Source organism: Hypomesus nipponensis, chromosome 1 (genome assembly GCF_054491055.1).
Source record: "Hypomesus nipponensis isolate SF chromosome 1, ASM5449105v1, whole genome shotgun sequence".
Classification (NCBI taxonomy): domain Eukaryota; kingdom Metazoa; phylum Chordata; class Actinopteri; order Osmeriformes; family Osmeridae; genus Hypomesus; species Hypomesus nipponensis.
The window spans coordinates 6,223,752-6,246,499 of NC_140361.1; the positions used below are offsets into that span (position 1 = coordinate 6,223,752).

General features: G+C 43.0%; 3 protein-coding genes across 5 annotated transcripts; 1 reads left to right on the plus strand and 2 right to left on the minus strand.

Annotated features, from left to right (window-relative positions):
- Window positions 1-1,978: 1,978 nt before the first annotated feature.
- LOC146302195 (LON peptidase N-terminal domain and RING finger protein 3-like) lies at window positions 1,979-10,062 on the minus strand. The gene is made up of 12 exons (XM_084667923.1): window positions 9,276-10,062; window positions 8,513-8,631; window positions 8,125-8,247; window positions 7,813-7,965; window positions 7,328-7,574; window positions 6,939-7,029; window positions 6,666-6,780; window positions 6,052-6,173; window positions 5,767-5,925; window positions 5,277-5,439; window positions 4,939-5,088; window positions 1,979-4,822 (listed from the first exon to the last, which is right to left on the minus strand). The coding sequence occupies exons 1-12, from the start codon at window positions 9,919-9,921 to the stop codon at window positions 4,664-4,666; spliced, it is 2,247 nt and encodes a 748-aa protein (XP_084524049.1). The 5' UTR covers window positions 9,922-10,062; the 3' UTR covers window positions 1,979-4,663.
- Window positions 10,063-10,473: 411 nt separating this feature from the next.
- Window positions 10,474-13,252, minus strand: commd5 (COMM domain containing 5). 2 transcript variants are annotated; one of them, XM_084668321.1, is made up of 8 exons: window positions 12,981-13,252; window positions 12,647-12,807; window positions 12,502-12,530; window positions 12,297-12,347; window positions 12,049-12,144; window positions 11,785-11,860; window positions 11,178-11,206; window positions 10,474-11,082 (listed from the first exon to the last, which is right to left on the minus strand). In XM_084668321.1, exons 1-8 carry the CDS (start codon window positions 13,111-13,113, stop codon window positions 11,064-11,066), a joined length of 594 nt encoding a protein of 197 aa, XP_084524447.1. In that variant the 5' UTR covers window positions 13,114-13,252; the 3' UTR covers window positions 10,474-11,063. The 2 variants fall into 2 exon arrangements, with proteins under 2 accessions (XP_084524447.1, XP_084524364.1); XM_084668238.1 differs by having other exon boundaries at window positions 11,068-11,206.
- Window position 13,253: 1 nt separating this feature from the next.
- Window positions 13,254-17,488, plus strand: fam199x (family with sequence similarity 199, X-linked). 2 transcript variants are annotated; one of them, XM_084668046.1, is made up of 7 exons: window positions 13,254-13,371; window positions 14,143-14,318; window positions 14,965-15,184; window positions 15,350-15,502; window positions 15,688-15,849; window positions 16,366-16,650; window positions 17,060-17,488. In XM_084668046.1, exons 2-7 carry the CDS (start codon window positions 14,152-14,154, stop codon window positions 17,234-17,236), a joined length of 1,164 nt encoding a protein of 387 aa, XP_084524172.1. In that variant the 5' UTR covers window positions 13,254-13,371; window positions 14,143-14,151; the 3' UTR covers window positions 17,237-17,488. The 2 variants fall into 2 exon arrangements, with proteins under 2 accessions (XP_084524172.1, XP_084524250.1); XM_084668124.1 differs by having other exon boundaries at window positions 16,366-16,620.
- The last annotated feature ends 5,260 nt before the right edge of the window (window positions 17,489-22,748 follow it).

Here is a 22,748-nt window from a genome sequence, read left to right on the forward strand (position 1 = left end):
CACTAGGGGAGGTTTTGGAGGAGTACTAAGGGACGTTTCCCCTGTCCTGCTCTCAACCCAAAGCACCAAAGGCAATCCCACAAAACAGACCCTGCTACTGCACCACAAAAACAACTCCAGCCGAACTCCTCGACCAGATACCAGTTGCGTCTCTCCTACCCTATCATTGTCATTGCAGTTTTGTTTTGTGCACACACATTCCTACTCTACACATATCCTATACATATCTTCAGTGAACTGCCTCATAGTACCATACACTGTTCAGATCAAGCATGTTCCCCACTCCCCTGGGCCATGCTGTTTCACACTCTAACTTGTCAGTTCAGCATGTACCTCCTGATGGCTCACAGAGACGCTTGAAGGTATTTGTGTCAGGGTCGTCTTATGTACTGTTTTGTTTGGCTCTCAAGGAGTGTGTGAAGAATCCCTTACATGGTACTCCCTACACAGCATATCTGTCTCCATTTCTCTCTCTCTCTCTCTCTCTCTCTCTCTCTCTCTCTCTCTCTCTCTCTCTCTCTCTCTCTCTCTCTCTCTCTCTCTCTCTCTCTCTCTCTCTCTCTCTCTCTCTCTCTCTCTCTCTCTCTCTCTCTCTCTCTCTCTCTCTCTCTCTCTCTCTCTCTCTCTCTCTCTCTCTCTCTCTCTCTCAACTGTCATCACAAACCACACAAACAGCCTTTTAAGACAGCCTCCCTGTCAGCTATTCCAACAGTGGTTGCTGTTCTCAGATCTGCTACGTGTCTGACTCGTTTCAAATCTGGGGTGGGAAAGCTGATCCCAGTTCCCTGCCAGTCCTCACTCTTAGCATCTGGCATCTTTCACCTACCAAACACATAACATCACCACGGAGACAAACAACAGACAAACAGGCCACTTAACCTACCAGATGCCTTTTTTTCTGGGTGAGTTAGGTAACTGCTCTCCCAGAATGCAATGCTCTGTCCTAGTTAAGCCTGCCGCGTTACATGTTTAAAAAAAATCGGGGGAAGGTTGTAGCAGCCAAGTTCCCATGGCGACGCCTGCATCTACTGACCTTCTCCTTAGACGTTACATAATGCTGCTTCTTGGCAGAGGGGGAGGGTGGGTGTTATGTGACCAGGGCTCTCTGGCCAGGGCACGCTGGGGAGGGATCTGATTGGTGGCAGATGCAGAGAAAGATTGCCTTGTACTGTACTGTGCAAAATATATCCACTGGAACTGTGCTGCTGTTTGGTAGGGACAAATGGAACTGGGCTCAGACCTCAGTTTGTGACTCACAAAGTTTGTTTTGTGTGTGTGTGTTGATTAACCTTGAAATAGAAAAAACGGCCTTTCAAATAAAGATATCATATACCATAGGAATGAGCCTAAATAAAGCAGTCTTCTTTTCACTAGAACTGGCACCATTCCTAGACACCGTGCTGAATAGCACTCTTTCTGTGTGCGAGAGAGAAAGAGGGTGTCAGTGACACAGCCCATGCAGAGAACCCCATATAACATGATAGACTGCAGATGCAGATAACCCATTTCTAAGTTTATGCAACCCCCTGTCCCCGCTGCCCCCCTTATATAAGCGTTATTAAACATATCTCCCCTCCCGCCCTCTCCTCTCTGTCACAGACCAGACCATAGGTATCCAGATCACAGACCCCCCCCCCGCCCGCCCGCCTCCATTCACCAACTCACCTCCCAGAGTCCTCCAGGAGCAGAAAGAGGGGCAGGCCAGCAGAAAGTGGGTCAGTGGGTTACAGGAGGCAGGGGAGGGTGGAAAAGGGGAGTGGCTTAGCTTCTTCTCCGACCTACATTTCTCCAAAGCGTTGCATAACGCCTGCTTGCTCCCTGAGACCTGCACTAAATAGGTTCGATGTCCCACCACTCATCTCCCTCCCTTCCAGATTCTGGAACTTTCTAAAGTCTTCCACAGAGCTCTGCCTTACCTCAGAGTCTGCTGTTCTAAACACCTAAGTGGGACATGAAAGAAAAAGATGCAGGAACTGTGTTTGTGTCCTCTGCATCACGGGGATACAGAGCTTCATCTTTTTTATTCAGAAGTGTTCTTGTTTAACTGTACATAAACATTGCATACTAATTACTATATAAAAAAACAGACATGTCTAACATCAGAAGATGTCGAACAACGTACATTCATTTTTGTAAACACGCATACAGTTAGAGGCCATTTGTTATACAACCACTGAATAAGCCTCATGGTCATCGAAACCAATAACAACACATTGATAATAATCAATGAGAGCGTTGTGCGGAAGAGCTACAAGGGTTTTTCCAGAGGTAGATTTGACTGAGCTTGTTAGTCAAAGGCCGAGTGCAAAAATTTAAAACAAGGTCAAGACATTTTTGAATTTCTGGGTCGATACAGGGTTTGCCAATTTCTATGGAATAACTGAATGGAGCTTTGCATAGCTGAAGAACAGTTTGGTTTAGGTTACATGCGACTAGTCATACACATAGGATGTGGCTTATTGGATAAGAAACTGTGTTTTAGACTGTATCCTTGACATTATGTATGCCAAAAGAATTCACAGTATCAATTTTCAAATTCTTGACCCTGGAATCTCAATGATGTCAAAAATCGGCCAATTTTTGACACACTCAATTGAAACAATAAGACTTTGTAAGACGATATCTAGTACCAATATTTTGAAACAAGTGCAAGGATCATTATTTTTACATTTTCAAGAAACTGGGAACTAGTTCCTAATTTCTGCATTTGGGCCAAATCTCTTTAGAAATGTAATTGAATTTGCTTTGCTACCTTTCTGCAGCTACCTCAGTTTGAACAGCATGGGATGGTCATGTGACAACATGGAAGCAATCCAACTTAAGGCACTAAACATGTTCAAAAGGATATCTGTGTTCTTCTGCTACAGCTTATGATCAACTGGATAACAGTTTGAAAAACACAGACATCAGGTTCAAATTATTTGAAATAAATAAATAACAAAGAACACAATCTTATCAGTCTGTGGTGTTACAGGCTTGTTGCTCAGCCAAGAAAGATTATTTTTACGTATCTAAAGTTGAACAGGGATCTTGAGGAACATTTGGGTCATTGGAACACAATTTCCAATACAGAGAGCTAATTTGAGAATTTCTTGGGGCATTAAGTTGAATTCCAGCTATTCAATACCAAACACCATAAACATTAACAGGAAACTGTCAGGGTGGTCAGACTGATATTCCAACTGCAGTACTGAAAGCTGATACTTCCCAACAACTGTGATTGCAAAGTGACATTCAACTAGTTTTACCCCCTTTCTCAGCCAATCTCTGGTTTGCCAAAATAAGAGCAGTTATTGCCATTACTGTTACTTATTACTTATTTAAGTTGTTGTGGCCTTTGAAGAGTCCATTAAGTTCAGAGAGCATATTTATGCCACAGAGGATATATGCCTGTACAGTCCTCTATACAGTTACATGGTATTGGCCCTTGGAAAACAAAACATCTTGCATTTATACACACATTTCTTTAACAAAACCATCCTTGACCAATAGGTTCTGTAGAAAAAGGAGAACATCATGACATGGAAATGATAGTAGAAAATGATGAAAAAGTCTGGCGAACAAAGGAATATGTATCATCCAACGTTGAAAAACGTCGTACTTTTCTGAAGGCAAGGTTCACTAACCTCTTACCCAGAAGCATGCCGGGAAATCGTTTGTAGTTCGGGAAGCACTACAGACCATATCCCAGTCAATGACATACTTTCCCTTACTTAAACTAGAAGTGCAAGTTGAACATATAAATACCAATAAATACTTGATCCTTACTTGTATCTAGTATAGCCACCAACAAACGAAAGTCAAATACACAGAATAAATACTTTTGAAGCGTGTTCGTTTGAACTCTAGGTTTGCACTGTTTGGTGCTGTTCTATTGTGCTGTGTGAAGTATTTTTTCTTTCTAATATTTACGAATGGTAAATGACCCAAGTCTTTTATACCTTCACTGTGGGTCAGAGAAACATATGATAATCCTCTGGAGGAAAAACTGACAAGTCTAGGCCTCAATGGAACTCAGATACACTTGGTAGTTGGTTTTTCTGGACAGAATAGTCCTTTTGTCTTAGTTTTTTTTATATGTATGTTGGTAGGTGTTGATTTAATAGGTTAAACCCTTTGGAAACAAGTTATCTATTAGTTCGGCTTTCGGCATCCTGCTCATGTAAACAATATTGCATGCACACACACGTTTATAAATAACAGGGAGGATAAAAATATAAAACAAATCAAATCAATAACACAAAATCCATATCAGTCTTAAAGCACTCAGATTCAAAGATCACGGTCCATTTTAGCTTCTAGTTCTTGGAAGAAGGAGAGAAGAGAGGGAGGAAGAAAGCAAACTTGGTAGGAAGACACCCAATCTTCAACGCACAGATAGTGAAGAATCATTGTCACTTTCTTGCCCAAGTCTAGTATTTACATAAAGGCTTGATAACTCAGCAATTTGGTCTCTTTTTGTTTGTTTTGCAAAACGTACAGTCAGACAAGACTTAGACGAGGAAGTCCTTGCAGGAAGTATCTCTGGGGTTGGGGGGGGGGGGAGCTACATGAGGGGTATATAAGGGAGGGGGGCTGTCCTCAGGACAGTTCAGTGTGACACTGAGACAGTCTCTGAGGCTAGGGGGCGTGGAGGATGCGGAGTGAGCGAGGCTGATTAGAGTCACCGCTGGCGATTGCGGGCCATGAAGAGCAGCACCCTGCGGATGCCGCTGAGGCGGTCCTTGAGGGAGGTGAGTGCGAGGAATGGCAGCTGGGCGCGACCCTCCAGGGGCAGAACTGCTAGCAGCCACCAGCACCAGGACGGACCGTTGGGACTGGCCTGCAAAGACACCAACGGAGTTACGGTCAGTACTTCCGCTCTCGGCTTGTGTGCGTGTGTGCGCGCAGGTGTGTGTTCCCCAGAGATTTTAGTCCAGGGATCTATTTGTACCGTACCTGAGGCTGGGAGTCTTTCTCTGGCATGGGTCCGAAGTGTCCCACGATGCGCTCCTTCTGCTCAGGCTTCAGGGAGTTGACCCAGACCAGGGCCTGGTCGTACACCGCATCATGAAGACTCTGCAGCTCCTGCTCCGCCAGCCCCTCCACCTAACGCAACCAGACATCACGGCTTACATTATAGAAGACTCCCTGATCATCAACTGAGAAAGGAGTAACAATGCTTACATTCAAACGTTTTACCATGCTAAACAAATCCGTTGAACGCTTTTAACGATGAAAAAGGACTTTTTGAGCCAAATAACATTGTATTCATGTGTGTGGCGGTGCTCTCATACCTTGACGTCCTCCAGGTACTCGATGTCGGCTGTGTTGTAGCCGTCCCTCTGGCTGTGCTGGATGACCTTGAACCTCCTCCGGCCGATGGTGTCTGCCACCGAGCGGCCGTCGGCAAAGAACTCCACGTTGCGGATCTCTAGCAGGCAGCCATAGTCCGCAAACCTGGAAGTGAAGGAGAAACGGTGAGTATGTCAATTCATTTGCATGTGTACGAATAAGGCAAACAAGACGAGTCTAACCCACATGCTAAGCCCGTACCACTTACTGAATTACACAAATGATTTCTAGGATATTTTGCCAGTGTACGATTTGCATATTGATACTCCTATTGAGGAAGTTCTTTGGTTTGACTTTGTTTGCCATTGTCTATCCATGCTTCAATCAATCAGTCAATCAGTTTCAGATTACACAAATACAAATGTTGGGAATCATTCCAATCCTGAGACTTCCTGAGTATCTAAGCGGTGAGGTCCTCAGTGCGGCACCCACCCTTTGAGGGAGTCCCCCAGACACATCCCAAACTGCTTGGTGCCAGTCTCCATGCATCTGCGGATCATCAGGCGGTAGCAAGGCTCGAAGATGTGCAGCGGACAGGGCACAGTGGGAAAGGCCATGGTGCAGACAAAGATAGGCACGTTCTTGTTGAGACTGAAACCACGAAAAGAAAAGACATGGTTGGGGGGGAAAAAGTACTAATGTACTGTAACATGGAACTGCTGCCTCAGTGTGACAGCTGCCCCTGTCAACTAGTCCAACTGGGACTGAGGTTCTTACTTGGATAATTCAGCCATTTCTTCCTGGTTGACGTTCTGCCTCTCCAGTAGCTCTGTCGGCAGGTACTTGTAGATAAGGTTCTCCATAAGGATGGTCTTACAGTACTGCCTCTGAGCCAGGTACTGGTTGGATGGGCAGAGAAGGAGGGATACACGTATTAACACTCCTGTGTTGCTGAACAACATTTACATAACGCCAGAGTCTTTTTTTCTTTTTTTTTTTACAAAACAATTGACATTCTTCATAGTTAATTGAAATCCCCCTTCCATTGCGTTTCCAACAAAGGCGGTTCATCACAGTTTGATAGGTGATGCAGCGTGTAGTAAAATGGTTGTGAAAGTAGTTTGTTTTCTGTTCATGGATTATATATAGGGACGTATGTACATGCAGTGATCTGGTTAACACCGTGTGCTTACATTTACATTTAGTCATTTAGCAGACGCTCTTATCCAGAGCGACTTACAGTAAGTACAGGGACATTCCCCCCGCGGCAAGTGGGGTGAAGTGCCTTGCCCAAGGACACAGTGTCATTTGGCACGGCCGGGAATCAATCCGGCAACCTTCTGATTACGCGCCCAACTCCCTCACCGCTCAGCCATCTGACTCCTGCTTACCTCAGAAAGCTCCTCCTTGCAGAGGGGACACTTAGGGTTGTGGTCCAGACACCGTTCCAGACACTTGAGACAGAAGGTGTGTCCACAGGGAGTGGTGACAGGCTCATAGAACAGCCTAGGGGATACCAGGGAGAAAAGGGCACAATGTCTTGCCAAACAATAGTACCAGCTTTACCACTCCAATGTACAGTACGTTTAGGTAACGTTTAATGTTCTTTGTATTATGGTTGAAGGCTATGTTGTGATGGAGTAACTTGCTATTTGAGTCTTTACCTCATGCAGAGGGAACACTCCAGGTCTGTGGGGTCAATGAGGTCTCCCACCACCTCACTCCAGGAAGTATTTCTTTCGCTCTGGACGACCTCTGGAGACGACAAAATCATGGCAAGGTTTAGCACACCCTAACCACTACTACCTCACTATGATATCACCTTGGATAAAGGTTCTAGTATGTGTTGGCCATGAATTGTGGGAACAGTACAGTATTTTGCATTAAGTTACACATGTGCATAAATGCCACCCTTTGTCATAGAAGGAGACGATGCTAGCTATATCTATACAGCATTTGTCCCATGCCTGTCTCGAGGCAACTGTAATGCAATGATATGAATTCAGATTCAGACTCAGAGGGAGGGTGACAAAAACAAAGTCTCAAGGCTCACCGGAATGTGGCCGCTTGCTGGCGTCTTCGCTAACATCCTCATCTGTGCTACGTTTGCGCTTGAGAAAAAGACTCCTGTCAATGACGGTGGCGTGAAGAGCTCCGTCAACCTCCTCCTCTTCACCTTTGACCTTGCAGCACTCGGTCTTGCCCCTCGGGCAGGCTGCTTGCCTGGGGTCTGACTGGGGACAAGGGGGGGCCAGCTTGTCCTCAGAGGCTGTTCTGCTGGTGTTGACCACCTTGCACTTCTGGGAAGGAGTGGTATGTATGTCAGTCACCATGTTCTGACTTCATTGCTCATAGTATTTTTACTAGAGGGGCTAATAACATTATATGAATACATTAACATGCTACACACTAACACACTATTCTCCATTGTATAATTGTTCGAGGGATAAAGGATGGGACAATGAACATACTAGTTAGCCAAACATGCATGGTGAAATAGCAGCAACTCTTCCAGACATGGTCAAAAGAGCCTCTCACCTTGTAGGGCTGGGCAGGGTCTACAAGCCTGCCAGAGGTGGGGGGGCGTAGGATGGAGCCTTTAATTCTAGATCTGGAAGATATCAGACTGGAACAGTCGAGGATCCTGGTGTGGACATGGTCAGTCTCAGGGCCCAAGAGATCCGCCAGGATCTACACAAAATAGACAAAGAAAAAGGGAAGGGATTATCGTCACCGCCAGCATCAACGTGGCTTTTGTGCCTTTAATTCAAATTTGAATGATTTGGTAGTGTCTGACAGTAATGCATTTTACTAGAACATTGATATGAACATTTGAATAATATTACTAACCTTCTGAGCCTCTGTTCTGGCTACTTTGCAGTCAGACTCTAAGGAAATACAGACTAGGTATTCTCTTAAAGCTTCTTCTGTTTTCCCAAGAGTGACAAGAGCTTGAGCTCTCTTTATGTGTCCCTATGGGAAGGTAAAATGTGGTTAGTGATGTCTATCCTCTTACACTGAGCTGCAACACAAAGAATAACACAAACACATATAAAACAATAAAAGTAAATAAGATACAGGGGTAAAGGTTTTGGGTGGGTAATTAAACATTTGCTTGGCAGCTAATATATTACTCAGAAGACATTAGGTGGAAGGGCAATTTAATCTTTCAGTGGGCAACACCCAACCCTGCCCATCTTGTAGTGCTAGCTCTACATTTATAATATTAAATCCTCACCTTTGACCACAGAGGCATGAGTTTGCAGGCCAGCTCTGCATCACGTAGGGCATCCTCATAGTTCTTCAGACTGTAATTGATCTGTGATCGATTGCTGAATAACACATGATCCCTTGGTGCTGGACATTACAAAGAGTGAGAGAGAACTATTTGACACATGGACTTGACAGAACAATAATGCATATTCAGTTTTCTTAAATCCAAGTGATTTTCAGTAATATTCAAGATTGGTATACCTTTGCACATCTAAGCAAATAACTGCTCTTTATATAATGATGCATGCGTGTGAAAGATAATGAATTGTCTAATGTAATCTGTGTACACTAGGTCACCACCAGTCAGTGAAACCAACAGTGCTGCAACTGGCAGTGAACTGAGGTATACCCTTGACCTACATTCGCAGTTTTATTGTTGTTACACAATGAGGAAAAGCACCGACGCACGCCTTTACGTAATATTTAGTCTTCTAGCCTACATAACATCTTATTCAACTACCACGCGCTGACCACTTCTGGTATGACGCTGTCCCAGTCCAGAGGATACGGAGTACAATAATAACCGACATTACGTTTGCGGATCAATATTACAATGTACTAATTGCTGCAATCAGTTAAAAATGCTGCTAATTAACCTGGACATTTGGTCTATAAAATAGAAAGTATTGGTTATTTTTTTTAACAAAAATGGATAAATGTGGTTGTCTGGGAGTTTAAATTGTAGGCAGCCTAAAGGTTCATAATAGTAACATATATATTAATCTTACCTATTTGTATTGCTTCGTTGTATTTTTCCAAAGCAGCTCCCATTCGTTTTTCTGCGTACAATCCATTCCCCTCACGTCTCAACTGAACAGCATGTAATTGAATAGGAAACCACTTTGAAAGCAAGTTACTGAGAATAACATTAACTCTGTAACTGTTAACATCGGCAATTATGGAACTGTCATTGCACTCTTTGCAACAGACGGGAGTCTTTTCTCTATCCAGGCACTTTTTACAAAAGCAATGTCCGCAAGGCAATGTAACCGGCTCATATAGAAATCCATAACATATCCTGCATGAGAAAGCATCGTAAGCATCGCCTTCTTTAATGTCGCCTTGTAGCCGATGGTGATCATCTGCGTCCTCCTTTCCTTTAATACTGTAAACGAGATATTCTATCAGATTTTCCAGGTGGACAGGTCGTAGTCTTTCGATTTCTGAGGCTTTCTTGTACATTTCGAAGGCTTCGGGTACCTTACCACCGTACGCCAGAGCATCTGCTCTCTTCACCAACAGTTCCAGCTGAGAAGCAGGGTCGTTGATGTGCAGCAGTTGGCATTCGTAGATGTCAGCCGCCAGCTCGAAGTTTTTAGATTGAAACGCTTCAGCCGCAAGCTGCAGCATTCCATTTGCGCACTCCGTACCCATGTTAGGTGGGGATGTAACGGCAATAGATTCACTGTTGCCTACTTGGAAGCAAATGGTCAAACCGTATTCCACTCATTTTCTTAGCTCCTCGCCCTCTGTTCAGCTCACTACTTTGCGGCGACAGCATCGTACACCATTAATGATATTCTCAATGAAAAAAAAAAGCCTTACGTAAACGTTGTCATGTGATCACTGCCAGCTGTTCCCATTGGACAAGTATCTTAAACTGTTACAAAACAATTCAGTTGTAACACCGAAAGCGTCGGGACAACTGATCTAATTCTGTCAACGTCCTGAGGTGAGATTTACAAATTTGCATAGATTTAGCGCTCGTTTCTAGTTTACGATTGTAGCATTTAGCTATACAGAGGACCTACGCAGTTACAGGCAGTTGTCAGATACGGTTGCCTAAGGTGTAGCTTAACAATAATGACTCAATGTTAAATTGACAGATCACATTTAATCAGGCTTACACTTTCATAAAACGATTATTAAACGGTATTAGACATGAGATAACTGTCTATAACTGCAGTATACCCCCCCCCCCTCCCCCCGACACACACACACACACACAACTGGTAAGGATATATAGGTCGTCTAGTTTTGCATTAACTCAAACCCATTTACAGACAGCCTGGTCTATATCAGGTTTAGGCCAACCATGCCCGGAAACTTCAGTGACTCTGAAAGTGGGCCATCAACGCAGCCAGCTTGTCTAGACTTCGCCCTAGCAACAGGGCTTGACCCATTGCTCAATTTGACCTCACTGATACTTAAGAGGTCAAATATTCTGCAATTTGTCAATCAAAGATTTAATTCAGAAACATAATAAAGTAAAAAAAAAAAAAAAAACTACAGCAATGACATTTGTAGTATCTCCAAAATGTTAGAAATATTCAAATCCTGGAATTGGATAATATTTTGACCACACATTCAACTTACAAAGTACAATCAATAAGCATCGAACAAATGATTACATAGTGAGATGTGTTGCAAATAAGTATCATAGTTGGTCCAATAACAAAAACAAATTTCTGCCTTGAACCAGTGCTTTCCCATCTGTTTTCAGTCCTACCAACTACCAAACTATGGTCCTTCTACCAAGAGTGAAGGGCCTGCGTCTGGCCAGCCTGGAGCGACGATCACCGGCAGATATCGCATCTATAGGGAGACAACCGAGCAGTCAGTCTTGAATCTTTAACACACTCCTCTTCTCCAGGTCATTCATCTCTTTCAGGATGAGTGCCACATTGTACCGTAGCTCCTGAAACTTGGAAACTGGAACCTGGAGGAATAGAAAATACATTAGGAAAACAACCAAACAAGAGCCTCCTTTTCAGCTGGTGGTACTATTTTTTTCCAGATTGTTGTTTTCCTTACCTTGGATAATGCCAATATATTAAACTATTGGAATGTTGCTTATAACTTGGCATGCAAGTTATACAAACAAACAATGAAAAAGTAATTGAAACAATACACCCTGTGACATAATTTCAAAAAAATTTTTTGTCGGAATCTAAATATGACACAAAAAAAACAAAATGTTAACCTACAATAGTGGGGCATTAGTGCAATTTTAGAGCAGTACAGCAGTTATATTTCTACATCCACACAGAAAGGAATAGGGATATAGGTAATGGGTTTGTGATACTGAGCCTGTGATCTAATTAAATAATCACTACAGTCGGTGACCTAATGAGGACAAGTATCAGTGCTATAACACAAGTGCACATAACAGGGATTGAATCCTGGACACACATGACAATCAAATCAATTTAGAAATAAATGTAAACCTCCAAAAGGACATTTTGAAAATGACTTTACTATATTGTTATATGGGTCTGTCCTAAAGGGTTATAGTACCTCAAAGCGATGTGCTTTTCCATCAGAGAGTTTCATCTGCATGAGAACAGAGGGTTGCAAGGCACGGGCTAGAGAGCTGCAGAGAGAACACACAATGAGGATGCATGCAATATTAATGAACTCTTTCTAGTGTTTTCCTAATGTTTGTGAAAGAGCTCTATATCAAACAACACTGCAGAAATTGCCACACATCTATGCTTATAGAGGCTATACCAAAGCCGGTATGTCACACATTGCTTGGTTTAAGTTCCAAAGAAAATGTACCTGGTTGAAATGGCAACATCCACTCTCCATCTAAATTCCTCCATAGCAGGTAGCCCTGGCCCTCGTTGGCTTGCTACAGCTTCCAGAACAGCTCGTCTGGGGGCAAATGCAGACACAGTCACCATATAAACCAGCCACAAACACAGATTTAAAAACAATATCCATCAGCAAGCAACAGCCACATACATGAAGACGATGATGAGTGCTGTCAAATGTCAAAACTGATAAATGGTATAAATAAAACATACCGATTGCCAAAAACCACACTTGCTAAATCTGTGATGAATTCTTCTGGTATCCTGCAGTCAGAGAATAGGTTACATTTACTATAATATTAATAATAGCATGCAGTACTTGAATCAGGTTACTTTAAGAAATTATGCAACTGTTTGTGAATATGTCTCTGAGACAAGGAATGGTTAAAGCATGATATTGAGCCATGAGACAGTTTACCTCAATTCCCTGAGATTGTCTTTGAAAGCCTGAAAGACAGTAAAGGCAAACATGGCATATTTTGCATTGTCAGAACATGATGTTATGTAGAAGTCATACCAGTAGATGTCCTACCTTTACATGCCGCACTATGCTAATTACTTACCTCTTGTTTTAGAGAGGTGGTTGGAATGCGTAACGCCTCATTCAGGAGTCTGTACATCCCAGCTACAATGTGACTCAGTCGTTCCTCGGGTATGACACTTCTTTCAGCTATAGCCTTCATTGTTTCTTGGCAGTCTTGACCTTCTATGGCATTTACAACAGCTGAGAATTTAAAGAACATGTATTATTATAATTGTAAAAAGCCTGAAATGTGCTAAAGCATTTACGTTGGTTGGCGAGGCATTGCTGGCATACAACCACAAAATACACATGCTGAATATAAATGTATCCATAACAAATGAAGATTCATGAGCTGCACGGTCAGTTTGCGTTACCTTTTAGCAATTTTCTGAAGGTTTCATGGTCCAAGTCCTTCATGTGTTTAACCATCATTTCGATTTCTGGTGGTATCCTTCCACCCAAAAAACTTGTATCTGTGACCGAAGTCTTGTTGTGGCTTACAGACATGATAAATCATATGCTGTTACAGGTTTAAATGTATTAATGCTTCGCTGATGTTTTCTCCAAAAAGTGTTTAGTTACTGTTGAACGAAGATCGCTTCCTTGTTGTGTCACATGACATTGAGTCCTTCCTGTGGCAGTAGATGCGCAGTAGAGGGCGCTAAAACTCCAACTCGATGACGTGTAGTGTGGGTTGTTGTCATAGCTGGATCGGGAAGATTTGCAAATGCGGTGACAACGAGGAGTATTCTTTGATCACGAAAGGTTTGCTAATTCTTCTTTAATTTAGACATTTAGATATTAAGCAATTATCTAAACAGAAGTTCTAGGTAGTCATTCATCGTTTATTCACCACCTATTACATGGTGAATAGGGCGCTTGCTAACGGCTTAGCTATGCTAAGTTGAGCTAAGTGAGTCAAAGATAGTCTAGCTACTACTAGTAGCTACATTAGCTAGCCAGTTTTGTGTTAGCAACACGGGAAGGCCCTAACCTGATGTCTACCATAGCAGGTTTTGTGTTAATTGGCAGTGCAAACATTTCCAACATTTAGCTAAACTTAAGAGCTATTGAGTAGCACACCAGTAAGTAATTGGCTCGCCACGTAGTAGGCTTACTGTAGTCTGATTCTAACTTTTGTTTTTTGTTTTTTGCCAAGGCCACTGGTTAGCTAGTCGACATTATTAAGCTAGTCTAGTAGCTGGCGAAATCGTATTACTAGCAGGTCTGTGATGGTTTGGAAAACAATCTTACTAGAGGCCGTTAAAAGTTAATTCGAGGCCTAGGGTTAGCACTAGTCTGTGATGTCGTTTGTTAGCAAGACACACAACTGGTATCATTCAACTACTGTAGCAATGTATTGCTAGCTAGCTACAGTATGTAACTACAGACCCAGCATAACAGGCCCAACGTTATGTTTATCAACAGAATATGTGGCAACTGGCAAGTCAAATTCCTAAAAGTATAATTTATATCGTAACATAACATGACTTTTGTTGTATTCTTATGGAATCTTGTCTCCGTCTGTGCATTAAGGTGTGAGAAATGTCTGACGCCCTGTACGAAAAGTTCCTTGCTCCAGAGGAGCCGTTTCCTCTCCTGTCCCAACGGGGTAACCCAAGTGAGGCGGGCACGCTTGATGTTAGTGACTTCGGCTGCCAGCTATCATCCTGTCACCGGACTGACCCTCTTCGCCGTTTCCATAGCAATAGGTAAGTACAGACTGCAGCAGCTTGCATTTCATACAGAATCAACCAACAAATCCTGAGGGCATAAAGAAATCAATAGTTTGCCAAGTCACATAATTTCTACATGTCTCCAGTAGGAAACAATTTGCTTTGGTATTTAAGAGGTTTGGAAACACACTATTTGACCATTCTAGAAAATTCTGTGCTTCAAACTTTGTGGTAAAAATATGTGAAAGGCCCTTTCCTGTTTTAGCTTAATAATTGCACAAAGTGAGGTCCATACAGAAATATTTTGTCAAGTTTATTGTGGAAAATTTGACTGGTCTTTACAGAGATCCCAGATCTTAACACCATCAACTACATTTTGGACTCATTCTAACACCATCTGCAAGCAAGGTGATCAAGTCACCAAAAAAGTGTGTGCAAAAGCTTTTGTGGCTGGAGGATGTGGGATTTACTTCCAATGTTCCATTGTCCATTCAATAGCCTTCCCAGAAAAGTGAAGGCGGTTGTAGAAAATGTGTGAACCAACTCCCATATTAATTGGAATAAGAGGTTCAACAGGTCTCCTCATACTGAGCAGTGTCCACATGCTATTGGCTAAATAGTGTATGTATTAGAAAACTTGAACAATATAGCCCAACAACATATTCCATCCTCTTCCCACCAGATGGAATCTGACGTCATGTGGGACCAGTGTGGCGAGCTCAGAATGCAGCGAGGAGCTGTTCTCCTCTGTCTCTGTGGGAGACCAGGAGGACTGCTACTCTCTTCTGGATGACCAGGAGTTCACCTCCTTTGACCTGTTTCCTGAGGGCTCTGTGTGCAGTGACGTGTCCTCCTCTATCTCCACCTACTGGGACTGGTCTGACAGCGAGTTTGAGTGGCAGGTATTGCAGATTCTTAAATGACATGACACATTTAGTATGTTCCTTCGAAATTGTTACTTTCCGACTGGGAAAAAAGAGGGGGATTGATTTTGTAAACACTTTTTTGTTACCCAAAACACGCTTTGGGTAGATACAAATATTGACCCCCCTCCCCCACCTTCCTAGCTCCCAGGAAGTGACATCGCCAGTGGGAGTGATGTGCTGTCGGACATTATACCAAGCGTTCCGAGCTCACCTTGCTTGTTCTCTAAGAGGAAAACTAAACCTCACAGGAACCTGGATGAACTGCCATGGAGTGCCATGACCAATGATGAGCAGGTAGGGGGCCGACTCACTCTCCTCTCTCATTATAAATTCTCACGGGGGTTGCAAAGCTACGGTTGTCCTGCTAGGTTTCAACCACAGCACATCGTTCTCGAGTTTTAAGTTTCACAACTGCTAAATCATGCCCTCGATCTGAAATGTGTGTGTGTGTAAGTAACATTTTCTATGTGTGTGTCTAGGTGGAGTACATAGAATACCTGAGCCGTAAGGTCAGCACAGAGATGGGCCTGAGAGAGCAGCTGGACATCATCAAGATCATCGACCCCTGCGCCCAGATCTCCCCCACAGACAGCGAGTTCATCATCGAGCTCAACTGTCTAACTGACGAGAAACTCAAACAAGTGAGATACTTTCCAGAGATGCCCTTAGTTTATATCCTGTGATGATGCAACATGTTGTGTATGAATATGCTTTTGGTTTATCCATGCTTGGCTGGGGGTTAATACATCTTGGATGCCATAGCAGGGCTTGGCCTCATCCTGTAACAGATTTCTTTTACCAAGTCACTTGTCAACGCTCCAAAAATCTGCGTGGCGAAAATCCTTTGACTGAAATGTTAGCTTGTCCTGGACAATCAAAAGCATCAACGTCAAGCCTTAACCCCACTCCCCAAACAGAACTCGGTGTGATTTTTCCCTATCGTTCCCTGACGACTTACCCTCCACCCTGCTAGCTGTATATTTAGGAAGTTTCACTTATTTAAGCTCAGCGTAGATGTAAATGATGTTCTATGTACTTATATGTTATGTTACGCCAGGTGCTTGCGTCTTGTCTTCAAGAATTTCAGTGCCCAGTCTGACCTTGTGTTGTTCTGTGTACCTGACAAATAAGACTTGATCTCCATCTCCACCCCCCAGGTGCGAAGCTACATCCGGGAGCACGGCCCCCGTCAGCGTGCGAGCAGCACCAGGGACGGCTGGAAGCGCAGCGGCCACAGCAGCGCCAGCACCAGCGGCGTAAGCGGGGCCAGCAGCAGCAACGCCAGCATGGTCAGCAGTACCAGCAGCTCCACCACGGGCTCCACCGCCTCCAACGCCAGCACGGCCAACATCAGCCGCGCCCACAGCGACGGGAACCTGGCCAGCGCCGCCGAGCGCATCCGAGACTCCAAGGTCAAACTCAGCAGTACTTATTACAAACATGTAAATGTGAATACATGCTCTGCATGTTACTGCGTTTAGCATAAAAATACACTTGAATCCTATGACAAACTCAAGCATGCTAAATTTGACATTGCTTAGTAACTAACTATTTCACATAATGTAGTGTGCCCTGTGTTAGTTGTGTGGCAGTTGAATGATCCTTTGGTAGGGTCCAGTGAAAGCTTAGCCCCCCCCACCTGTGTTTGGAGTCAGGTGGCTGAGTGGTTAGTGAATCGGGCTAGTAATCAGAAGGTTGCCGGTTTGATTTCTGGCCGTGAAAAATGACATTGTGTCCTTGGGCAAGGCACTTCACCCTACTTGCCTCGGGGAGAATGTCCCTGTACTTACTGTAAGTCGCTCTGGATAACAGTGTCTGCAAAATGACTAAAATGTAAATTTGTCCCAACAGAAGCGTTCCAAGCAGCGGAAGCTGCAGCAGAAGGCGCTGCGCAAACGCCAGCTGAAGGAACAGCGTCAGGCCCGCAAGGAGCGCCTCAGCGGCCTGTTCCTGAACGAGCAGGTCCTCGCCCTGCGCGTCACCGAGGAGGAGGACCACAGTGACGACGTGGTGGACGTTCTGATGTGACCACGGTGATCCCCGCTCAGTGCTCCCTCTACGCCTGCCCCCTGACTACACCTACACCCCCCCCCGTCCGTCCGTCCGTGCAGCGCCGAGAGTCAGCCCCCCCGCCAGCCCCCCAACACCTTCTATATGCACACGCCCAGCCTCAACGGCTGCGTCTCAATAGTCTTACACCGGTGGCTTTCCCTCTCCTGGTGTCAAGTCTGCCATTTACCACAGGTGTTGTTGACCTGGACAGGTGGGGGAGAGAGGCTCCACCCCCCCCCCCCCCCCCCCCCCCCCCACCCCCCTGGTGGACATCCTCCATGTTGGTCTCGATTGTCCTTCAACCTCAAATCAGTAAAGGGAGGAGGGGACTGAAATGAGGGAAGGAAACTTGGAGACACTAGGATAGGTTGCCACCTACAAGGTTTGATCCGACTGATTTGGAATTGCACACATTGTCATGCAGTTGGCTTGTGAGTCTACTAACAAAGTTAGGAGCATAGTATTGTCAAGTCCGACATTGACTTGTCTTTAGGTTAAATTTGCTTTTGTCCAGCATTATTGTCAATGCAGTACAACATTCAGTTTTGGTACTTGGTACTACAAAGCTCTCTGCTTTGCCGTAACTAAAATTTTTGTTAGATTCTGTGAAACCAAGAATTGTATGAATGTAACCAAGTATAATGGCTATGCTGTCTGCCTATTTCACATAGACACTTCACAAGCTACTTGCTTGTCAAATTCAAATATGATTGCTTCAGCGGGCTAGGTGAATAACTTATTGTTCCTTCGACTCTTGAGATGTATCCTGCATTTGATGTTAAGGGTTGTGGTTCCTCATCAAAGCTTTAGCAAACCTGCCCCTGTGGAAATGCCGTCATCGATTACTATCTCATACTTATATCTAGGACACCTGAATCAGAATTAAATACATTTTGAACACCTTATAGTAAAATGTGGTGTTCTTTTCATTGTGCCACGGTTCAAATTTTCATGTTTCATCTAATGTTGAAACATTCCCCAGCACGTGGCACAAAAACATAAAAGGGTGACAACAATGAAAACATAAAATAAAAGTGTTATAGTATGTAAATGTTATCAATTTGCTTATTCTTCGTATGCCACATTTCATCTAAAGGCCTAGAGGGAGCACTGAAGCCCTTGCATGCTAAATCACCACCACCATTCTCCATCTTGGTGAACTAACAGCTGAGATTTCTCATCTAGACAAACGCTTTCAACGCATCAGTCCTATTTAAACGGTCCTTTTTCATTTGTAGATACAACAGTCAAATGATCAAGTGTTTGCTTGAAGATTCCCCTTTTTGTTGCATGTTTGACACCTTTTTGGATTTTGAGTTCAGTTTGTCAGTGACAAAAGCTGTAATCAAAAAGTATATATATATATATATATATGTACAGAATGTGAAGGCTTGCTAGACTTGCCTCTAGCAGAAAAGCAGGACAAGGCTTTTATCTTGACAGATCTAATCATTTCCAATAGGAAAATGCAACAGCAGTCTTACTCTGTGTCACAAATGTTTTTAATTGTTTTTGTTTTCTCCTTGTTTTGTGTTTGTTTTGTGCATGGTGACAAGGGATGAGAGAGACAGAATATCTGTTATTACAGTATTGAGCTTAAGTGTCGGAACGGTCGTGGCTTTGAATAGTAAATGAGCCTTTTTCTAGTTCACTCTAAGGAATAGGACTCGTTTGGTTTGAGGGGTTGCTTTCGGGAAAGAAATTTCCTGACGCTTTTCCATGTCCCCACCTTTCTGCTGTTGTGGACCGTTCATGTGAACAAAGTAAACCTATGAACCCTAACACTTAACACTAACTGCTGTTCATTTGAAAATGTATTTACCTTAAGATGCTTTACTTTTCATGGTCTGTATAGTTAGCTGTCTGTTTTTTGTTTTTTCTCTTTCTTGGCTTCAAGCAATTATGAAAACAATATATTAGATTGACCAGGTAGTGTCAGTAGATCTCTATTTTGAAAATTGATCAACAATTGAAACAGATCTATTTGTGTATTGTACCATTTATTCTAAGGACAAGGTTATTGGACCAAGATAGTAGAGGAAGCAGTTGGTTCTTGGAAATAAGTTTTCTACTAATGGTACATTATAACATTTAGATATGTACTGTTTAGGAAAAAGCATTACCAAAAGCAAGTTGTGTGGTCCACGCAAATGTAATGTACCTTGAACTCAGAAATAAATTGACATTGAATCTTGTTATCCTCTCATAATTGCTTCTACAGTAAATGTAGTGTTGTTGCAGACATTCTACTGAACACAACGCAATATATATCATTCATAATAAAGGAGGAAAAAGGAAGGCACATTCTTAGTTAAGACGTCATTTGATGTATCTCAATAAGTTGGCAAGTTTTGGACCTTTGATATGTTATGCCACTGACAAAGTTCCCGCGGGGTCTTAAAAAGTGTACAATTCTGAACTTTAAATTTAAGGCCTTAAAACGCCTTAAAAACTGCCAAATTTTCATCCGAGGTCCTAAATTTAATTTAGTCAGGTCTTAAAAAGGTTTTACCCTCGTTCATTTCCAGAAACGCTGGCCACAGAAAGTTATTACAAAATAGCAAAAACGTATTGAGTCATAGCCTACAAAGCGGAGCTCTAGAGTCCAGGGTTCGAATTACGAGGGGAGTTTATCCCCCCAATTAAGACTTGGACCCCCCCAAAAGAGGTAAAAACAACAGGTCGGGGGGGTTGATACATTTATATATCGTTCTTACCTGTAATCGTAAATATTATTTTACGGCCTAGAGAAGAAACTGACTACCCCGATTATCATTGTATAATTTGCACTCTGTTTCTAACCAAACGAAACTAAAGAGAATCTTCCTGAAATTATCAAGCGTTTGGCGGAGAGGAGAGAGATGATATTTATGAAACTATGTGAAGGTGAAGTCCCACATCTCACAGGACCACAATCTAACTTAAAATAAATAAACAATTTAAAATGCAAACCCAGGCTGTTGTGGTACTGCCCCAGCATGTCTGAAAGAGCATGCACACTAACCCAGTGAGCTAACATGGGAGCCCTGCTTTCTTCTGGTTTTCTGACACCCCAACTCTGCAGGTTGTTACAACTAAATAGTTGAATGTCAAATGTAATTGTTGAGTGGAGATTGTTATGATCCCTGATAGCTCGGTGGTTAAGGATGTGGGCTACTGTGTGAAGGGACTTGTGTTTAAATCTAGCTGAAGGATCTTCTTGCAGCTACATTTTTGCTCTTGGACTTCTAAATACAATTACATTTGACTTACTGAAACCTGCAGGAACCCTGCACTGAACCATTTGCAATGATTAATTACACCTGTTGCTACTAGTTTACACCTTTTTAGCCTGGTCTTCTTATGCTGGGGACACACTATACGATTTTTTAAATCGTATAAGATTTTCAAACTGTGAGAGACCACAAACATGTGGACAAAAAATCCTAGATTTTGCCGTTTTGCTCCTACAGTGTGTGGTCACGCTTAACACCAAGGGAACATCTGATAAAATCTGCGGAACCATCAAGATAATCGAGACATATGTTACCTAGGATTGTCGGAAGGGCCGAAATCGGCCCGATTATCCTGTGGTGTGTCCCCAGCATTAGGTGAAACCATGACTAACATTATTTACAGCGGTGAAGGCAATGACAGTATGTGTGGGCATTCATCCATGCATGGTTGGAAATGGGCTTATCATTGGAGCATGTTTTTTCTGTCTACCATTTATGATAAATTACCTGTGTAAAGATGTGTCAAGCTTATATTTTGATATCCTCTGCGTCAGAATACGGTCATCAAGTGTACGTATGTCAGCTCTTTCACCCATGAAACATTTTAATGGCCCCCCTCTTTTCATGGCCAGTTGAACGTTAATAAGGACAGTAGGTGTGTTGTTGATCTTCTAAGTGCTCCTGCCAACCAGATAAAACCGCAACGAGATGATTCCCAGTTGATTTCAGCAAAAGGAAGAACAACGCTTTGGTGAACAAGGGTTTACAGCTCAACCATTTACCATTTACCACTCACTACTGTTTAGACAGAGGAGCTAATGGACCCAAATGGAGGAAGTGTTTATCTAGTTACCTCCTCAGTTTATCTTGATGCTACCTATTAATGTTCTTCTGCTGTGTGTGTGGTGGGGGTGTGGGGCGTGCGTGCGTATGTGCATGTGGCAGCCTTGGAAAAAGACGCTAATTTTTTTCTGTCAGAATGAGTTTAACCTGCAAGATTTGGCAATAAAAACAATGATGTAACCTGACATAATGACTCAGAATTCAGTTTAAGAACAGGCTTTGACATGACAAATCACACATTTTTGAACCTGAGAAGAATTAATAAATTATGCTCACTTATGAAAAAAGTTTACTTCCTTGTGGTTTCAAACATAGACCTTGGTGACCACACAGGTCCTAGATAGGTTCTTGAGGAGAACTTCTCTTCCCCTGGTTCCCCTAGGGACATCTGACTGAGGGACTGGGGCCCTAGGTTGGCCAATGCAGTTATTGGATGAACAGGTGGGTTCATCAAAGATAGGAACCTATAGAAACCAGAAAATATATAAATAATTAATGTCACCAATTTAATATTTTCTAATCACATGCATTATAGTTTTCTTGTTTTTATTGATTTTTGTATTTTTTTTGCGATGGATACAGTGTATTTGATTCTTGTTCGATGGAAAATATAAAACAAATGAACAAGAGAAAAGTCAAGTAAATGTGACTGAGATACTGTGATTGACATACCTGCCAAAGTTAGGGTGCACAAGAGGATGTTCAGACAGTGGTGCCCATGCTAACGGCCCAAGCCCCAGGGCTTCCAGAGGCTTAGTGCAGTGAAGGGGGTCTGGGCGAGGAAATGTGATGGGTATCCTCCCCAGGCTCCATACGGGGTCCAGTCCAGAGTCATGGTGCAGCAGGGGGGCATCCAGCCAGAGCCCCAGACCCAGAGGGCAGGTGTTTACTGCCAGACCAGGGAGGTAGCTCTGCTGGCCCCGCTCACGCTTACGCCACTTGGCCCTGCGGTTCTGGAACCACACCTGAATGCAGTACATGTACAGGAGAAGCAGAGAGGTAGTATTTTAGATAAATTCATGATTGTCAGAATGTAACTCTGAACTGTAATTATGCATACCTAATAAGGTAGGTTTCAATTAATGTCCTGACTGTAAATTACAATATTTTAGATGAACTATATTTTTGACAGTTCCTTTTAACAATTTAAATATACCTGAATTCTAGCTTCAGTCAAGGACAGATGCACTGCCAGTTCCTCTCTGGGGAGAAATCATATAATTGATTCATAGTTGAACATTCCCAAAGAATGTAGAAAATACATAACACCAATACTACAGTTTATCCAATAGCAGTGGTGATGCATTGATTTTTGAAAAACACACCATAATAACAACAACAATATAATCCTTAAATGATAACCCGCCACTACCTTGCAAATATGTCAGGGTAGTGAGACTTCCGGAAGGCTCTCTCCAGTTGGTCCAGCT